The sequence below is a fragment of the Chiloscyllium plagiosum genome, unplaced genomic scaffold (genome assembly GCF_037043375.1).
Source record: "Chiloscyllium plagiosum isolate Xiang-an unplaced genomic scaffold, Cpla_swu_hap1 HiC_scaffold_26, whole genome shotgun sequence".
In the NCBI taxonomy this organism is placed as follows: Eukaryota; Metazoa; Chordata; class Chondrichthyes; order Orectolobiformes; family Hemiscylliidae; genus Chiloscyllium; species Chiloscyllium plagiosum.
The window spans coordinates 58,691,037-58,711,854 of NW_028270164.1; the positions used below are offsets into that span (position 1 = coordinate 58,691,037).

The 20,818-nt window shown below is 41.0% G+C and overlaps 1 protein-coding gene across 2 annotated transcripts in view; it reads left to right on the forward strand.

Moving 5' to 3' along the window:
- LOC122563341 (lysine-specific demethylase 5B-like) overlaps nucleotides 1–20,818 on the forward strand; it is a 232,156-nt gene that overhangs the window by 185,040 nt on the left and 26,298 nt on the right. For both annotated transcript variants that reach the window (XM_043717092.2, XM_043717091.2), the window contains 4 exons: nucleotides 1,818–1,925; nucleotides 6,683–7,183; nucleotides 9,321–9,435; nucleotides 19,376–19,596. In XM_043717092.2, coding sequence (XP_043573027.1) covers nucleotides 1,818–1,925; nucleotides 6,683–7,183; nucleotides 9,321–9,435; nucleotides 19,376–19,596 — 945 coding nt within the window. The remainder of the gene's footprint in view (nucleotides 1–1,817; nucleotides 1,926–6,682; nucleotides 7,184–9,320; nucleotides 9,436–19,375; nucleotides 19,597–20,818) is intronic.

Here is a 20,818-nt window from a genome sequence, read left to right on the forward strand (position 1 = left end):
CTTGACAATGCTTCCTTTTTCTTGACGAGAGCATAAATTTCTCTCATCATCCAACATTCCCTACACTGACCAGTCTTGCCCTTCACCCAAACAAAAACAGAGTTAAAAAGTGTGGTGGTGGAAAAGCACTGCTGGTCAGGCAGCATCCAAGGAACAGGAGAGTTGACATTTTGAGCATATGCTCTTCATCAGGAATGTGTATCATTCCTAACAGGAAAAGACTGTTATATCAGAGTCCAGAGACAAGTTCATTTTTGAAGGCTTCTAGATTTCCAGCTGTCCCTTTACCTGTGAAGATCCACTCCCAATCAACTTTTGAAATTTCTTGCCTAATACAGTGAAAATTGCCCTTCTTCCAGTTTAGGACTTTAATCAGGTGTATCCTTTTCCAAACATTTTAATGTTAGTAGAAATATGATCAGTGGCCCAAGGTGCTCCCCACTGACACCTCAGTCACTTGCCCTGCTTTATTTCTCAAGATCTCAGTAATCTAGGTTTGTTCAATATATTGCATCAGTGTATGACACTGATCTTTTGCTATTAATTCTGTATCCTATGATCCTGCGCCACTAGCAACCAGATGAAGGAGCAGCTGTCCAAAAGCTTGTACTTCCAGATAAACTAGGAGGAAGTGAGGACTGCAGATGCTGGAGATCAGAGTCTAGAGTGTGATGCTGGAAAAGCACAGCAGGTCAGGCAGTATCCAAGGAGCAGGAGAATCTACGTTTTGGGTATAGTCCCTTCATCAGGAATGAGGCTTGTGGGCCAGGAGGCTGAGACATAAATGGGAGGAGGTGGGACTGGGGAAGTTAGCTGGGAATGTGATAGGTAGATGAAGGTGGGGGGGAAAGGTGATAGGTGGAGAGGAGGGTGGAGCAGATAGGTGGGAAGGAAGATAGGCGGGTCAAGAGGGCGTGCTTTTCCAGCACCACACTCTCGACTTCCAAATAAACCTGTTGGACTATAACCTGGTGTTGTGTGATCTTTTAACTTGGTCCACCCCAGTCCAACACCGGCATGTCAACATTATTTGTCAAAAGTAGGTCAAGTTTTGCTCCTCCTCGGGTAACCAAATCCACATACTGAATAAGAGAATTTTCTTATACACACTAAACAAATTCCTCTCCATCTAAGACCTTAACACTATGGCAGTCCCAGTCTTATGTTTGGAAAGTTAAAACCTCCTCCTATTACAGCTCGATTATTCTTACAGATAACTGCGACCTCCTTACAAATTTGGTTTTCAATTTTTTTGCTGACTATTTGGGGGTGGTCTAGAGTACAGTTCCAATAAGGTGACTATCCCTTTCTTATTTCTCACTTCCGTCCACATAATCTCACTGGATGTACTCCCCTGAATTTCCTCCCTATGTACAGCCGTAATGTTATTCCTAATCAAAGTCACCACTCCCCCCCTCTCTTGCCCCCCACTTTCTATCTTTCCTATAGCATCTATATCCTTGAACATTAAGCTGCCAGTCCTGTCTATACCTAAACTTTTGGTCAGCATGGACCAGTTTGAGCCGATGAACCTATTGCTGCGCACTCTCTCTGCTGCTCACTCTCCTGCTCCCCCCACCCTCACTCACTCCCTCCCTCCTCGCCGTCGCTCGCCTCTCCGGCCCCCTCTCCCTGTTCCCCGCTGTCCGGCTCCCTCTCTCTTGGTCTCTGTCTCTCTTTGGTGTCTCTTGGTCTCTGTCTCTGCGACTCTCGCTCTCGGTCTCTCTTTTTCTTTCTATTTCTCCCTTACAGACAAACTTTGACCGTTGCTGCTGTTTCCCAATATTCTTGGTGAATTGGGATTTTTGTTGTTCTAGGTGCTGTGTCCCAGGTCAGACATTTGTGCAACTGGATTGAAAAACAAAACTAAGAAATCGAAAGATACTTTACAGAATGGAAAACGAAAAGTTACAAAACTGCAAAGTGTAAGTTACCTGGTTCATGAGTTAATGACACTGATATTGTACTAACAGAGTGTGACAGATATGATTCCAATTTTCTACTATTTTGATGCAGCTTGATTATTCCATATCTCTAAATCTTGTGTGTACATATGCAGGATGATTTATCTTTGCGACTAGCTCACTAATTGTCTGGTCTCTTCATTCCTGCACAAATATCTTCCTTTTAATTGAATAGATGGGGGAATTGCTGGCTGCACCAGCATTTATTGCTCATCCTTTGTTGCTCTTGATCAACCTATAGGCTGCTATTAGGAATGCTATTAGGAAATGATATCCAGCATTCTGACCAGGCAACACTGAAGGAACAGCAATATATTTACAAATTAGGATGGTGAGTGACTTGGAGAGAAACCTGCAGGTGCTGGTATTTCCGCGTATCCATGACCAGCGTGTTCTACAGGGATTGGTGCAGGGTGTACTTCTGTTTGTCATTTTATATAAATGATTTAGTTGAGAATATAGAAAGCTTGGTTAGTAATTTTTAGATGACACCCAGTTGTGTAGTGCACAGTGAAGAAGGCTATTAAGGACAAAAGGGTAATTAGGGAGAGAATAAGGCCCCTCAAAGATCAGCAAGGCGGAATTTGTGTGGAGCCGCAGGAGATGGAGGAGATACTAAACGAGTATCTTGCATCAGTATTTACAGTGGAAAAGGACGTGGAAGATATAGAATGTAGGGAAATAGATGGTGATATCTTGAAAAATGTCCATATTACAGAGGAGGAAGTGCTGGATGTCTTGAAACACATAAGAGTGGATAAATCCCCAGGACCTGATCAGGTGTGCCTTAGAACTCTGTGCGAGGCTAGGGAAGTGTTTGCTGGGCCCATTGCTGAGATATCCCTATCATCAATAGGCACAGGTGAGGTGCCGGAAGACTGGAGGTTGGCTAACGTGGTGCCACTATTTAAGAAAGATGGTAAGGACGAGCCAGGGAACTAAAGACCTATGAGCCTGACGTCAGTGTGGGCACGTTGGAGGGAATCCTGTGGGACAGGATGTACACTGACAGGAAGTATCAGTGTTGGGTCCACTACTTTTCTTCATTTAAATAAATGATTTGGATGTGAGCATAAGAGGTATAGTTCTTAAGCTTGCTGATGACACCAAAATTGGTGGTGTAGCAGATAGTGAAGATTACCTCAGATTACAATGGGTGGCACAGTGGTTAGCACTGCTGCCTTACAGCACCAGAGACCCGGGTTCAATTTCCGCCTCAGGTGACTGACTGTGTGGAGTTTGCACATTCTCCCTGTGTCTGTGTGGGTTTCCTCTGGGTGTTCCGGTTTCCTCCCACAGTCCAAAAATGTGCAGGTTAGGTGAATTGGCCATGCTAAATTGCCCGTAGTGTTAAGTGAAGGGATAAATGTAGGGGAATAGGTCTGTGTGGGTTGCGCTTCGGTGGGTCGGTGTGGACCTATTGGGCCACACTAAGTAATCTAATCACAACGGGATCTTGACCAGATGGGCCAATGGGCTGAGAAGTAGCAGATGGAGTTTAATTTCGATAAATGTGAGGTGCTGCATTTTGGGAAAGCAAATCTTAGCAGGGCTTATACACTTAATGGCAAGGTCCTGGGGAGTGTTGCTGAACAAAGAGACCTTGGAGTGCAGGTTCATAGCTTCCTTGAAAGTGGAGTCGCAGGTAGATAGGATAGTGAAGAAGGCTTTTGGTATGCTTTCCTTTATTGGTCAGAGTATTGAGTACAGGAGTTGGGAGGTCATGTTGCGGCTGTACAGGACATTGGTTAGGCCACTGTTGGAATATTTGTGCAATTCTGGTCTCCTTCTTATCGGAAAGATGTTGTGAAACTTGAAAGGGTTCAGAAAAGATTTACAAGGGTTGCCAGGGTTGGAGGATCTGAGCTATCGGGAGAGGCTGAACAGGCTGGGGCTGTTTTCCCTCGAGTGTCGGAGGCTTTGGGGTGACCTTATAGCGGTTTACAAAATTGAGGGGCACGGATAGGGTAAATAGACAGTCTTTTCCCTGGAGTGGGGGAGTCCGGAACTAGAGGACATAGGTTTAGGGCGAGAGGGGAAAGATACAAGAGACCATCGGGGCAACTTTCATACAGAAGGTGGTACGTGTATGGAATGAGCTGCAGAGGAAGTGGTGGAGGCTGGTACAATTGCAACATTTAAAAGTGTGGTCTAACTCGGGTTTTATAGAGCTGCAGCAACTCTTTGCAGCTCTTAAACTCAATCCCTCTGAAAATGAAAGCTAAAGCACCATATGCCACCTTAACAACCCTATCAACTTAGGTGACAACTTTGAGGGATCCATGTACATAGACCCCAAGATCCCACACTGCCAAGAATCCTGTCTTTAACCCTGTATTCTGCATTCAAGTTCAACCTTCCAAAATGAATCACTTTGCATTTATCCAGGTTGAACTCCATCTGCCACTTCTCAGCCCAGCTCTGCATCCTGTCAATGTCTTGTTGAAACCTGCAACAGTCTTCGACACTATCTACAACACCACCGACCTTTGTGCCATCAGCAAACTTACTAACCCAACCTTCCACTTCTTCTTTCAAGTCATTTATACAAACAACAAAGAGCAGAGGCCCAAGAACAGATCCCTGCGGGGCACCATTGGTCATCAACCTCCAGGCAGAATACTTTCCATCCACTACCACTCACTGTTGTCTTTTGGCCAGCTATTTCCAAATCCAGACAGTCAAATTTTCCTGTATCTCATACCTCCTAATTTTCTGAATGAGCCTACTGTGGGTCACCTTATCAAATGCCTTACTGTAATCCTTATACACCACATCTACTGCTTGAATTTTGTTACCTTGTCTCATCACATCCTCAAAGAGCTCAATAAGGCTTGAGCGGCATGACCAGCCCCTCTCAAACCCTTGCTGAATATTTTCAATCAAACTGTTTTTTTCCAAATAGTCATAAATCCTATTTCTCAGAATCCTTTTCAGTACCTTGCTTACCACTGACATAAGACTGACTAGTCTGGAATTCCGAGGGATTTCCCTATTCCCTTTCCTGAACAGTATTAGAGCCAACATATCATCAATAATACATCATGGAACCATACAATCCCTACAGTGTGGGGCAGGCCATTTGACCCATCAAGTCCACACTGACCCTCCAAAGAGCAGCCCACCCAGACTCCACCCACTACCCTATCCCTGCAACCCTGCATTCCCCAAAGCTAGTCCACCTTGCCTGCACATCCCTGGAAACTGGACAAATTAGCATGGCCAATCCACCTAACCTGCACATCCTTGGAATGTTGGAAAAAACCAGAGCACCCAGAAGTAACGCACACAGGCATGGGGGCAACATGCAGACAGTCATCCCAGGATGGAATCAGACTGGATCCTTGGTGCTGTGTGGCAGCAGTGCTAACGACTGAGCCCATTGCATAATAAATGCAACGTAAAATTTTTAAAATCTGCGGGTGCTGGAAGTCTGAAACAGAAACAGAAATTGCTTGAGAAACTTGGCAGTTTGGCAGCATCTGCGGAGACAAAATAGAGTTAATGTTTTGAGTTCAGTGACCATTCGGGACCCTGCAGCCTGTGATCTCTGCTCTGTATCATTTCTTGTTGTTTTGTAGGCTTTGGTTTTTTTTTTGTCATTTCATCATTCTAAACAGAATAGGCTTCAGCCAATTAATATTCACTCACAAACAACTATTTGTGTCAGATCTAATGTTTGGTTTGATATTCCTGTTTTCAGATTGCCCCTTCACAACACCAGCCAATGAACCTATAGGCTTAAAATTTCAGGTCGATTGACCCTTCCTCAGATATGAAAATGTGTTGCTGGAGAAGCGCAGCAGGTCAGGCAGTATCCAGGGAACAGGAGAATCGACGTTTCGGGCATAAGCCCTTCTTCAGGACTTTCGGGCTTATGCCCGAAACGTCGAATCTCCTGTTCCCTGGATGCTGCCTGACCTGCTGGGATTCTCCAGCAACACATTTTCAGCTCTGATCTCCAGCATCTGCAGACCTCACTTTCTCCTTCCTCAGATATTCCTGATGAAGGGCTCCGGCCCAAAACATCGATTTTCCTGCTCCCCCGATGCTGCCTGACCTGCTGTGCTTTTCCAACAACACCCTCTCAACACTAAACTGTCCCCATCCTGTGTCCATGCCAACACCATTATATCTGTATTGTTGAAGTGGAATGATTTAAAGTAGAGTAACTTAAGAGTCCAAAAGAATATCAATGGATTTCAAACTTTTGAAGAGTGTGATTGTTTTTCACTATTTCCTCTATTAGTGATTTAAAATAATCAGAGTCCATAATGAGCTTTGCAAAAATATCTTGCATAATATTGTTGGACCTTGGAATACTTTACCACCAGTCATTCTTTGAAGGGAAAATCTGATAAATCTTTGAAATGGAAGAAGGTACAATGTTCCTGAAGCAAAGCAAAATAATGAGATTAGTTTTGAATGTGGCTCTAGTACTGATGCAATGACCTGAATATGCTGTAACTACTTTGGTTTCTGTTCTTTAATGTTGCACTTAACACCCTATCAGTGTTGTCAGATTCATTTCATTTAGAGCTGATATCCAGGGAAAGGGAAAGGGCAAAGGAATCCATTACATTGTTTTACTGTGGTGCTTTTATCAGGGAATCATTTCTACTACTGGGAAGCCTTATGTAAACCTGACTGTGGTGATAATTCAAAGAGAAATCATTTTATTGGCAGAATGTGATACGGAATATCTTTCTGATGTATAGGTGGCATCATTCAATGAAGCCAGACTGAAGGAAATGGAATCATTTCGCTCCATCCAAACAGCAAATTCCATGAAATTTCTCTCTGATATGGACTGTATGGTCTGTGTTTGTCAAAAGGCTGCAACTGGCTCCATGTTGCAGTGTGAGCTTTGCAAAGACTGGTTCCATTGCAGCTGTGTCTTAATGGTGAATGCACACCATGGGGAGTTACCCTGGCTCTGCCCACTTTGTCTGCGATCAGAAAAACCATCATTTGAGCAAATCCTCCCGTTACTCACGACAGTACAAAAGATTCCTGTCAGACTGCCAGAAGGTGAAGCACTAAGTTATGTTTTTGAACGAGCTATGAACTGGCAACATCGGACAAAGCAGCTTCTTAGCAGAGATGAACTGCGCTTGGCCCAAATAACATCACAAGTAGCAATCCAGGCATGGCGGGGAATGACAAAACAAATGGCTGCCACTGAACTAGAGAAAAGAGTGGCTGATGGTAACTTGCAGGTAAGACCAGACTAAAGACATATTTTGAAGTTAAGCTATCCCTTTCGTGGAAAAGAATATTTATTCTATTTCTTCTTGCAATAACCAGCTCCTTTTGTTATTTTATGTTAATAGAGTTTAAGATTCCACTTTTTGCTCGAAAAGAATCTTGTTACAGTTCTACTTACTTTTAATAAGACTGGATACTACACATACTCCAATTCAAAGATGGAATCACAAAGCTAATTGATTGGATTTTGTGCCTGTATGCAAAACATGCATGCAGATTAGGAAGACCTGAAAAATTCGAAATGGCCCAGTAGTATTGAACAAGCATCAAAATATGAAACTTTATTCAGGGGTGAGATTTGGAGGAATTTAAGGTGATCGGGGAATCCTCTATTAAAGTATAAACTTTTCTTTTATTCTGGGAAGTTATGTACAACAGAAGAATTATAGGTATTTTGAATCAACCAGTTATGACACATCTCTGAATAGGTAGTACTTGAAACCAAGTCTTTCAGGTCAGAAGTAGGGACACTACCACTGCACCACAAAGACATACTTTCCAGTAGATCATCACCACGTTAATCTAGTATATGCCAGGGATGGGCTCTTGTGAAGCATTGGCAATGAGCTTCCTTTGAGGCAGAAGGTACGAGTTCAAATCCCACCAACTCCTGAACTCAACTGAGCAGTTTAGAAAATACTTAGGATATGCCAGGTTGGATCCTTGGGCTGTGTGGACTTATTCAGCTCAATCATAGCAGGAGTAGTGGCGACACAATTAGTGTCTGTGTTTGTGTTCTTGACCCTGTTCGATGTTCAGTGAACAATTCTGGAAATGTATGAATGACCATGAATTACTGTCAGTATTTGTAAATTTGTCTCATACGTGAAGGTTGTCTTTTGGACAAAATAACGTGGTATCTGATAACCATCGAACTGTGGTTCTGCACACACTTAAGGGAAGAGACTGTATTGAGATAACAAAGATGATTTCCCAAAGAGAGCAATTTTGAACTTCTGGACAGTCTCATTTTTTTTTTGAAGGGTTGAGTTGCTAAAGGAAATGCTCAGCAAACAGTGAGTCGTACAATGGTTAAAAAGTGCTGTTGTATGATTCAAGGGAAAAACTTGGTAGCTGGATTTAAGGGAGAGATGCAGAAATTGGCTTTGAAAATGAAAGAAACCAAGTTTTCATTGCTTATCAAAGACATAGGTTGAGGGGTGAGGGCTTTACTGTATTGCCCTTCTAAAGTCTCACTGGGTTGAATGGACTGCTTTTGTACTATTCTATGATAGAAATGAGATGATGTGATTCATTCAGGAGGTCATTCAGTATAGATTCAAATTAGAGTTGGGAGTGAGTAAAATTCAATTATTAGTGGAGAAAAGTAATTGATATCAAGAGGGAAGGCATTTACGAATTTGTAAATGAACAACTTGATGCCACAGAATGCTATTTGAAGAGGAAATTAGACTGTGAGCTTCACTTAAATTAGCAATCTTTTTATGTGCCTCCAAGTAAAATATCCTAAGACAAGGTTCCGGTACAAAATGGACAGGTGGGGTTTTCTGGATCCTGTCTACATGTGTATCATCTTAACTGATTATATATTGTGTAATTGTTATTATTTTTAATTTTCTGTAAGATTTCACAGGGCTAGTATATACTCTGGAATTAGTCTCTGGATTTGTGGGCTACTTCTCCAACTTTGTTTCTTTTCCCTTTCCTTTACCCACCCCTTCTCCCACACCATGGTATGGGGGTGGGGGTGGCAATTGCAGAAATAAAGTTAACCTTTCAGGTCCCTAACCTTTCTTTAGAACTTGTAGCTAACCTAATTTAACTGCTGTCAAATTATATGGTGTGAATGACCACTTTTTACTCTTAAATAAAAGCAAATTGCGACAATGCTGAGAATCTGAAATAAAAACAAATTGCAAAGTTGCTCAGCAGGTTTGATAGCAGCCACAAAGAGTAAAGCAGCAGTAACATTCCAAGTCTAATATGTTGTTCTTTGGAAGCTCCCAGATCTGAGCTTTCCCTCACTTTCTGCTTTTAATATTACTTCTCTTTATCTTCTGCCTTTCCTGATCTGCTTAGTTGAAAGTTGATTTTTTTATGTATCACACAAATCTTTTATCAATTCAGGTGAATTCTGGCAATGAGAATGAACTTATTACTGCAGTTTGTAATACTAATCCATTTGAAAAGGAGAAGATTGTAGGAATCAGACCTCCATGGCAGACGTGCATTCCAGCTCAAGGTTTGTACTTGGGTTATATTCTCACATGTTAACACCATCTTGCTGGTAGAGGATATGATGCCACATTTCACCTTTACATTCTAGGTTTGCAGTCATATCTATTCCATTTTTAAAAACTCAGTTGAAGAATACAATTTTCTTGTCTTTCTTCCAACCTGGGAAATTTATAAAGATGTGCTAATTGGATACACCTGGTTTGGGTGGGCAGGAAAGTGGTGCTGATGGTGATGATGATAATGAGAAAGGCCCGTCTTTGCAAGGCTTCCAAAGAGTAGACCTAAAGTTTGAATGCTAGTCGTGGGATTCATGCAGCTAGTCTTGCCTGGTGAGCATGTCTAGATGGTATACAAAAACACTATTATCCTTCTAGTGGAAGGCAACAATATGCTGCCAGCTAAGCTGCATTTCTGTTATTGTTTCTTCAGTTTCATGTATGGTTGCATCACTGCCAAATCCAGAGAAATAAAATGTAGCTGTATACAGTATATACAGGGCGGCACGGTGGCACAGTGGTTAGCACTGCTGCCTCACAGCGCCAGAGACCTGGGTTCAATTCCCACCTCAGGCGACTGTCTGTGTGGAGTTTGCACATTCTCCCCGTGTCTGCGTGGGTTTCCTCCGGGTGCCCCGGTTTCCTCCCACAGTCCAAAAATGTGCAGGTTAGGTGAATTGGCCATGCTAAATTGCCCATAGTGTTAGGTGCAGGGGTAAATGTAGGGGAATGTGTATATGGGTGGGTGCGCTTCGGCGGGTCGGTGTGGACTTGTTGGGCCAAAGGGCCTGTTTCCACACTGTAAGTAATCTGTAAATCTGTAAGTAATCTGTAAATCTGTAAGTATTGCAAACACCAAGAATAAATAAGTGCGCTCTACCTGCATACAATGGTATCTCCACGTGGGATACCATTGTAGATTTGTTGGTTTGTGATAGAATATCTGTAAGCATATCAACCTGAAGCCTTTCACTTATGCCTCCTGCAGATAGTTGCTAATTAATAATTGAGAATATTAACATGCCATTCTTTATCTTAAGAATATATAAATTTTCATTGTTGTGTTTCTCATCACATATCAAAATGGCTTTCACATTTTGCACTCCATGTACAAGTAAAACTTTGAAGTCTCTAAAAAGACATCCAAAAATGTCAGTCATTTTATGCACAAAGATCCTTTGCAGGGAGGACGGTGATCATCACTTGCATGGATTTCTATTTAGAAAACTGTCAGAGACTTTTGATTATGCAGGTTAGTGCAGTTGTGAATTTTGCCTTTTCATAGAGTCATAGAATCCCTATAGTGTGGAAACAGGCCATTTGGCTCAACAAGTCCACACCAACCCTCCGAATCATATCTCACCCACACCCATTTCCCTACTCTATTACTCTACATTTCCCCTGACTAATGTACCTAACCTACACATCCCTGAACTCTGGGCAATTTAGCTTGGCCAGTTCACCTGATCTGCATATCTTTGGACTGTGGGAGGAAACCGGAACATCCGGAGGAAACTTGGAGAATGTGCATACTCCGTGTTCTGTCATTTTGGGGGCTTCATTCATTTTGCTAATGTGACTTAATGGTCATTCATTATTTTGCCACTGTAACTTTGGCATTGCAATTTCTTAGTAGCTTCTGAGCAATCCGCATCTCCTGATGCAACATTTCAACATTTTACTCCACAAAACAGCTACACCTACTAGTTGTTGGCCTGAAATCTTTGGATTCAGGGTTTTATTTGGCCTACTTATGTGCATATGTACTCATTGCATTTCTGAAGATGGTCCTGTTTGTTTTTTAGGATCCATTTGGGTGCTTGATCCTCAAGATCAGTTTGATAACTGGTTCCTGTTCAAATTCTGCTGTTGATTTTGGGCATCTTCTTCTTGGATCCTTCCTCCTTCTGTTCTCTCACTAGTTTTTCACCAACTCCAATTTCCTTGTTTAAATGCAGTTATTTGACGATTTAGCAAATGCTGAGAGCTGTAGCTATGCAACAATTTTGTTCTTCCTTTTTGTTGGAGTTCTCATTTCTGTTTATCTCACACAATGCCGAGCACAGTATGCTGTCTCTTAAACTTGTATTCATCTGCATCGCCTGATTGTGCTGACTTACATTACAGGTAAACATACATTTTTGAGGTAAAACATTAAGGATGACTACTGGTGCAAATGTAGCAGTTCATTGCTGAAAAAGCATTCAACTTATTTACTGGATTAATACAAAAACATGATTTTTGGCATGGAAAATCATGAGACCATAAGCAGTTTGGTTTCTTGAGCCTGCTCCCTATTCAATATGATAATGGCTGATTGGACCCTTTCTCATGTCCAGTTTCCTGAGCTTTCCCCATAACCCTTAATTTGTCAAAGATGGGCCTTAAATATCCGTTTCATGGTATACTAGGTCAATTCATAGACCAGGGTCCACTGTAGAAATTGATCAGAGAAAATAGTCATCTTAGATCATCAAAGCAAAGATGTTTTGAGTGCAAACCAAGCATATCTCATCAGGACAAAGGGTAAGCATTCAAAGCTGGAGCTATATGGATGACAATGAAAACAAAAGTTAAAATAAAACTTGAGGTTTATGACAAACATTAGGTACAGAATATAGTGTGAAATAAGGCAGAATATAAAGTGAAGTGCAAACTGAAAGCAAATCTAAAAATATTAGACTTTGCATGCACAACTACACAGCAGCTTGGAACATACCATGCTTTTTTTTAAAAAAAAGATTAAATGCCACGTTTGTGAGACCCAAAACTTTCTAAAATGCGCATTTAAAAAACTAGCCATGTACAACATCAACATTGGACATGCATTTGAAGAGATTAAGGGATGAAATGACTTTGGTTTTGCTGATATTCATTTGTTCCAAATTTCATGCTTCATGTTGCTAATCTATCTTCAGGTCTTGCAGTCCTTCTCTGTGCTTTGTCATCTGCAGATTTAACTGATGTTAACATTTGGCCCTCATAAGAGTCATAGAGATGTACAGCATGGAAACAGACCCTTCGGTCCAACCCATCCATGCTGACCAGATATCCCAACCCAATCTAGTCCCACCTGCCAGTACCTGGCCCATATTCCTCCAAACCCTTCCTATTAATATACCCATCCAAATGCCTCTTAAATGTTGCAATTGTACTAGCCTCCACCACTTCCTCTGCCAGCTTATTCCATAAACGTAGGCCCTCACTTTTAATACCAGATTCTATGGCTGTGTTTTTGTTGTCATATTGACCTTAGGAAATGGCATTTAGTCAGGGACACACATTAAGAATTGGGCCGGATAGTCCAGGAAGAGTTAGAGAGGCCACCTAGTTCCAGAGACTGCCTGGATAGAAGATATGTCCTAAGACTCCAGCATTATGTTCAAACTTAAAAATCAAAAACAGTTTCTCACCTTCTCACTCTCACTCCCCTCATGTTAGCCTATGCCTTTGTGCCCACCGTCCACAGTCCCTTATGCCCCATTTGTCCGCAGTCAGTTTCATATTCTTTTACAGTCCTTATGCCAACTCTGATCCATCATCTCCCACCACTATTCCTTTTTGGACTCTATCGGTTTGGACCTAGTGGTACTGCCAGTTTCATTGATGGACTTTGAATCTCTCACCCATAGTACATTATGTGCTTTGCCACCACCTGTGCTTTCTCTAAGTAGTGTATTCATACCAACAGAAGATGGTTTTTGATAGTGTTTGACCCGATGCTATGAAACTTAATAGTCATACAGCACGGAAACAGACCCTTCCATATCCATGTCGAACATAATTCCAAATTAAATTAGTCCAACTATTTGCTCTTGGCGCATATCCCTCCAAACCTTTTATATTCTTTTTTAAACATTGTAATTGTACCCACACACACCACTTGCTCAGGAAGTTGATTCCACACGCGAGCTGTCTTCTATGTTTAAACCAAAGTTGCCTGTCGTGTCTTTTTAAAATCTATTTCCTCTCAACTGAAAATGTGCCCCCTTGAAATCCCTTATTCCAGAGAAGAGATACCTACCATTAACCCTATCTATACCTCTCATGATTTTATCAACCTCTAAGGGGTAAACCTCTTTTATCAACTTCCTTAGGCTCCAATGGAAAGAAGTCCTAGCTTATCCAGCCTTTCTTTATAACTCACATCTTCCATACCTAGCAACATCCTGGTAAATTCTGAACTCTCTCTAGGTTAATAATATCCTTCTTATAACTGGGTGACTAGAACTGGACAAAGTACTCTGGAAGAGGTCTCACTAATATCCTATACCTCCTCAACATGACTTTCTAACTCCTATACTCAGAGGACTGAGCAATGAATGCAAGCATGCTAAATGCCTTTTTAATCATCCTGTCTGTGTGACACAAACTTCAAAGAATTACGTATCTGAACCCCTTGATCCCTCTGTTTCACAACACTACCCAAAGTCCTACCATAAATTGTATATTTATGTTCATTGTTCCAAAATGCAATATCTTGCATTTATCCAGATTGAACTCTGTCTGCCATTTTTTTTAGCCCATTGACCTATTTGATCAAGATGCTTTTATAATCTTAGAAAACCTTCTTCACTGTCTCCTATCCCACCAATTTTGTTGTTGTCTGGAAACTAGCTTACTATACCTTCTGTATTCTCATCCAAATCATCTATGTAAATGACAAACAGAAGAGGACCTGAAACTGATCCCTGTGGAACGCTGCTGATGTTAGGCCTCCAATCCAAAAACAACCCTCCTCCACCACTGTCTACTGCTGTTAAGCCAATTAGTATCCAGTTGGCAAGTTTCCAGATCACCCTGAATCTCATGTGACCTACCTTTACAAATTAGTCTGCTTTGTGAAACCTTGTCAAAGACTTTACTAAAGTCCAAGTAAACAATGTCGACTGCTCTGCCTTCATCAATCTTTTTGGTAACTTCCTCATAAAATTCAATCAAGTTTGTGAGACACGATTTTGCTCCCACAAAGCTGTTCTGACTATTCCTAATCAATTGTTGTTTCTCTAAATGTGTATCAATCCTATCTTTAAAATCACCTCCAACAATTTAGCTACATTCCTGCTGTACAGAGTCAATATTGAAGATTCTGAGGGCAACTCATTGACTGTTTGCTGCTGTGTCACAACCTGGGGTAGGATGTGGGGCACGTGGAGTAGGATGTACCCGGATGGTGATGGTGTTATTTGGGACATGATCTGTAAGATATGATTCAATGAGTATAACTTACCAGGCTCCTGGTTGACTAGTCTGTGAGATAGATGTCCACACTTTGGCATTAGTCCTCAGATGTTTTTAAAGAGGACTTTACATGGTCTACAGGGCTGTCATTATCTTTTTCTGGTGCCAGGTGGTCCTTTTCTTTCTTTTTTTTTTCATTTTATTTTATTTTCTTTTATTTTTAGATGACTTCGTGCAACTGAGTGCATTTCCAGTTTATTTTCAGGCTGTTCATTGGTGTGGGTTTAGAGTAATGTGTATGTCTGAAAAGACGAGTGTGAACCAGATGCACTTTTGTGGAGATTAACAATGATTTCATGGTCATCATTATATTTTATTTTAGGTTATTTTAAATTTGAATTCAAATACCACCAACTGCTATGGTGTGGTTTGAACCAGTGTCACCAGAACATTAAATGAAAGGCAGAATATTGTGGTTGCTGGAAATCTGAAACAAACACAGAATGCTAAAGAAACTCAGCAGGACTGTGGAAAGAGAAATGGAATTACTGTTTCAAGTTTATGACTCTTTCAGACGTGTAGAACATGCCTACAACTTAAAAACTAAGATAAGGAGTAGGCAATTCACTCTCTTGATCCTGCTCTACCATATTTTATGATTATCGCCTCCACTTTCCGCCCACTCTCAATAACCCTTCCAACCCATTACTAACTAAAAATATGTCTACCACCTCAAATTTACTCAATTTCCTAGCATCCACTGCGCATGGATCGTGAATTTCACATGTTTATAGCTCTTTGATTGAAGTGATTTCTCCTTATTTCTTTTAAATCTGCTACCCCCATCCCAAAACTAGACCTTCATTCTAAATTGTCCCACACAAGGAAACATCCACTCTGTCTGCTTTGTCAATCCCCTTTAACATCTTGTATATTTCAATTAGATCTCCTCTCATTCTTCTAAACTCCAGAGTATAAGCCTAAACTGCTTCACTTCTCTGTAAGATAACCCTGCATTTTGAATCAATGTAGTGAACCTCCTCTGAACTGCTTCCAATATGACTATGTCCCTCAAGATGACCAAAATTGCATGCAGTACTTCAGATGCAGTATCACTAATGCCTTGTACAGTTGCAGCACCCTGTCCCTACTTTTATACTTTATCCCTTTACCAATAAATGTGAAAATTCCATATGCTTTCATTATTACCTGCTATACCTACATTGTTTTTTGTGATTCATGCACAAGGACACACATATCCTTCTGCACTGAAGCATTCTTAAGTTTTTCTCCATTTAAATAATATGTTGTCTTTCTATTCCTTTGAGCTTTCTATTCACCTAACAATTCCATATTCATTTCTTGATTCTTCATTGCAACTTACTTTTCCATCTATTTTATTTAATTATAGTACTTTCTATCCCTGCATTCAAATCATTAATCTAGATTGTAAATAGTTGGGGTGGGGGACTGAACATGTGGCACTACACTAGTTAGGCCTTACCAACCAGAAACAGATCCATTTATCCCGACTGTCTGCTTGCTGTTGGTTAGCTCTATAAAAATAATACATTATCTCCAACCCTTGTGATCTTAACTTGTTTGTTAACCTTTTGTGTAGCACCTTATCAACTGCTTTTTGAAAGCCCAGATATACGTCTACAGGATCCCTGTTATCCATATTGCTTGTTACACAAGCAACCATAAAGTGTGACTTTCTTCCATCGAATGTGCATGACCTTTCCCAAAATATGTCAAGAGCAGATGCAAAGGGTTTTGTTAAACATTCCTCCAATCCTCAACTTCCTCATCCCTCCCTCCCCTATGGTGTCTCATATCCCAGACTAATTGAGAGCCCACCGTTTCCACTTGCCTCCTTGCCCTTTTCACCTGGAAAGTTGAATAAACAACTCTGTTTGTAATAAGTTTGTTTTAGTATTGTTTCATATAGATGTCAGACTTGGATTATGAAACAGGTGATTAATTTGCTTCAATTGTATTGAACAGTTGTTTTGAAGGAGAATGGAATTGATCAGCTGGACAGAAAAAGTAGAAAATGTTGAATAGCTGAGGAGAAAGAACAAATTAAGAAATTTGCCGAAGGAAGTTGGGAATAGGCAGAGCGACTGGGCAGGGCACATTTTACAAGGAAACGAACTGATAGAAGTTACAATGCAAAAAATATTTTAAGAAAGGAAGAAGGTATTAGTCCAAAATTACTTGAAAACTGAGGAAATTATTAGATGTTGAAAAGCCTGGCACAGAGTGGAAAGACATAGAGAAGACGAAGTACACCAGTTGCCTTTGACAGAGCATGCATGATGATTGTGGGCATGAAAACTGAGATGCAAAACTAAATTGGTTATGTGTGCAGTTGAATAATTTGAACACATCTGTACCGCAACATTCTCAGCCCCTTAACTAGAAGCCTGACCAGGGATTTCCATTAGACCTAAGAGCAAAAGTAGGCCATTCAGCTCATCAAGTCTGTTCTGCCTTTCAATGAGATTGTGGCTGGTCTGATAATCCTTAATTCCACTTTCCTGCATTTCCCCCATAACACTTTATTCACTCACTGATTTAAAAAGCTGTTTATCTCCGCCTTGACTGTATATAATAACCCAGCCTCAGTGGGAAAGAACTCCACAGACTGAGAGAAACCATTCCTCTTCATCTCTGACTTAAATGTGCACCCCTTTTTCTGAGATTGTCCTCTGGTCCTCTATTCTCCCACAAGTAGAACCAATCTTTCTGTATCTACACTGTCAAGTTCCTTAAGAATTTTGTATGTTTCGATAGGGTTGCCTATTGCTCTCCTATATTGCAATGAGTACAGGCCCAACCTCCTCAATTTCTCGTAAAAATGTCTATTAAGACCCTGCTGCCTCCCTCACTGAACACCCTGTAGTTCGTGTATCGACCTAACCGCTCAACAGATGATGTCATTTCCACCACCCTTCATCTGGCCCTCACCCACCTGGAGAAGAAGGACCCCTACATCAGACTACTGTTCATAGACTTCAGTTCTGCATTTAACACTATCATTCCTTAGCACCTGTTTGGAAAGCTGTGTCTGTTGGGCCTAAATAACTTCCTTTGTAACTGAATCCTGGACTTCCTGACTGGGAGATCTCAGTCAGTCTGGATCAGGGAACAGCATCTCCAACACGATCACACTGAGCATGAGGGCTCCCAAGAGCTGTGTGCTCGGTCCACTGCTGTTCGCCATGCTGACACACGACTGTGCAGCGATGATCACATCATCACATTCGCTGATGATATGACTATAGTGGGTCTCATCAGCCGGAACGATGAGTCAGCATACAGAGAGGAGGTGCAGCGACTAATGGAATGGTGCAGAGCCAACAACCTGTCTCTGAATGTAGACAAGACAAAAGAGATGGTTGTTAACTTCAGGAGGGCATGGAGCAACCATTCTCTGCTAGACATCAGCTCCCCTATGGAGATTGTGAAGAGCATCAGATTTCTTGATGTACACCTGGCAGAAAATCTTACCTGGACCCTCAAGACCAGCTCCATAGCCAAGAAAGCCCAGCAGTGTCTCCACTTTCTGCACAGGCTGAGGAAAGCCCACCTCCTAGCCCCCATCCTCACCATATTCTACATAGGTTCATTGATTGTACCCTGAGCTGCTGCATCACTGCCTGGTTCGGGAAATGCACCGTTTCGGATCATAAGATCCTACAATGGAGAGTAAGGACAGCTGAGAAGATCTTCGGGGTCTCCCTTTGCTCCATTACAGACATTCACACCAGACGCTGCACCTGAAAGGCTAAGAGCATTGTGGAAGACCCCACACACCTCTCACTCAAACTCTTCTTCCTCCTGCCATCTAGCAGAAAATACTGGCGCATACGGTCTCTAATGGCCAGACTATGCAACAGTTTCTTCCCCCAAGCCATCAGGCTCTTTAACACAGTATGATCGGACTCTTTCCCATCTGAAATTCATTACATGACATCAAATTACTGCTTGAAAAATATCTTTATTTATCATTCTTCAATTACACTCTAACATGCGTGTTTTGCACTTTATGTCGTGCATGATAGTGTAATTTGCGCTGTCCATATAGTGCCCTCAGTCCTGGAGGGATGCTGTCTCATTTTTGCTGTATCAGTCATAAATGGTAGAAATGACAAATAAAAGCTACTCTACACTACTATTCACTAGGGAAGACCGGACCACTAAAATTGAATCAGTGAAATTGATGCACGTATGATCAGACTACTGGGCAAATAGGAAGGGCACAAAATGCTGGAGGGGAGAGGTATTTGTGCCAGAGTTCTATTGAGGCTGTGAGGAAACATTGGTGTTTTTGGTTCAGATTTGAGCTTTTTAGAAACATTGAGGAAATAGATACAGGGAAGTTATAGATCCATTCATCTAATTTCTATTGTGTAACTAATTGTGAAAGTAATTAATAGTCAGATAATTAATATGGATTGTTCTTGGTTTTAAATATGTTGCATGATCACCAAGTAAGTAACTTCTGTTCCAGTCTTGCATTTGTCACTTTCATGAAGAAATCAAGCACGTTATCAATCTTCAAACTAATTCCTCACTGGATACCAGCAATTTAGGTTTTTTTTATTGTTGTCTTTACTAATAATATCAGGCACAAATCACAAATACTTGTTATTGTCCTTTTCATGAGAAAATTCTTTGCAGAGGATGTAATAATCAGAATTATTATGGAAACTGAATTCTGGTTAATAAACTTAATCTTCTAAATATATGTTTTTGCAGGGTTATGCCTATCAGATGATGTGAGGTCCCAACTTGATGAGCTGATGATGGAGGCACTTTTACTGCAAGTGTCACTGCCCGAGATGCAGCAAATTTACCAGATCTTCTGTGCAGCCCAGTACTCTGTAGTGGAAGATCACCAGCCCCGATCTGAACTGCTGAACTGCAAACCAGTGGAGGTCATGCAGTGTCTTGCAGAGACCTGTACTTCTACAACTGAGGTATGGTACTGCAAAGACTCAATATCAGAGCAGTACTATACTTAGGCATTCAACCTGTAAATTCCTGTGTGTGTGTTTTGAAGTGTGTTTGACAATTGTGTATGAATGGATATCAGATACTGACGTTGACATTCTTTTCAGATTAGCTTAACTCAATGACTTCATGCTTTGAGGAAACCAATAGATTATAAAAAGACATGGAGCATCCTAGATATCATCTGATGCAGCTGTGATTTTTGGTTTTTCCTGTCAGCATTTATCAGCAACATAATTTAGTTTACAAACCAAACTCCGTAAAAAGATATAATTCACGTTTCAAGTCCAATGACTATTCTTTCGAACTGAATTCTGAAGAAGAGTCATTGACTCTGTTTCTACGTTCTTGAATCCAATCTCCACAGATGCTGCAAATCTGCTGAGCATCTTCAGCATTTTCTGTTTAATTTCAAATTTCCAGCACATGCAGTATTTTATCTTAACAGAAAAATACATTCTAGTAGAGTTCCTGTTTTTTTGATAGTGATGCATCTTCCAGTTAGGAGTGTCTGCCTTCTCCTCTTCTCACTCAAGACCGTGGCTGTGCAGGGAGTTGAGAAGTCATGGCATCCTGTGGAACTCCTAGCCAGAAGTAATACTGGAGTCCATTAAGGTATTGTTGGCCTTGATTCTGTCAGGCCAATTAAGAGGAATCCTATCTCTGAGAGTCGAGTCTGCATATCCAGGTCTCATTAATATTAATGTCCCGGAGCTGTGTAGTTAGACCAAGTAATTTGATATCTGAGCTATCTTGGAGATGGAGTATTGATTCTGTTGTACCATATTTTTATGTTGGTACTTTACCATCATCCTCACATAATTGGCACATGAATGCATGTCAACTTGTTTTATGGTGATCCAAAGCCGGCAATGTCGAACTGAAAGAATTCATAACTCCATTAATGTAGAAATTGACCTCAGATAAATGAGTAATTTTTAAACATACCTAGCTAATAGAAGGAGCTCTGCTCCGAGGTTTGCCATATTTTGTTCCTGACATTTCAAATTATGTTGAAACTGTTGGCTTAATTCCTGTTGGTTGATTAATTCAGTTCTGAAATCATAAGTAACTGTAAAGTCTTTGTGACCTAAGTGTTGTGAACTTAATTTTGTTTAAACATCAGAGAGAATACTTATGAGATTGGTTATCACAAGAACTCATGAGCAGTCAAGTACAGCGTGCTCA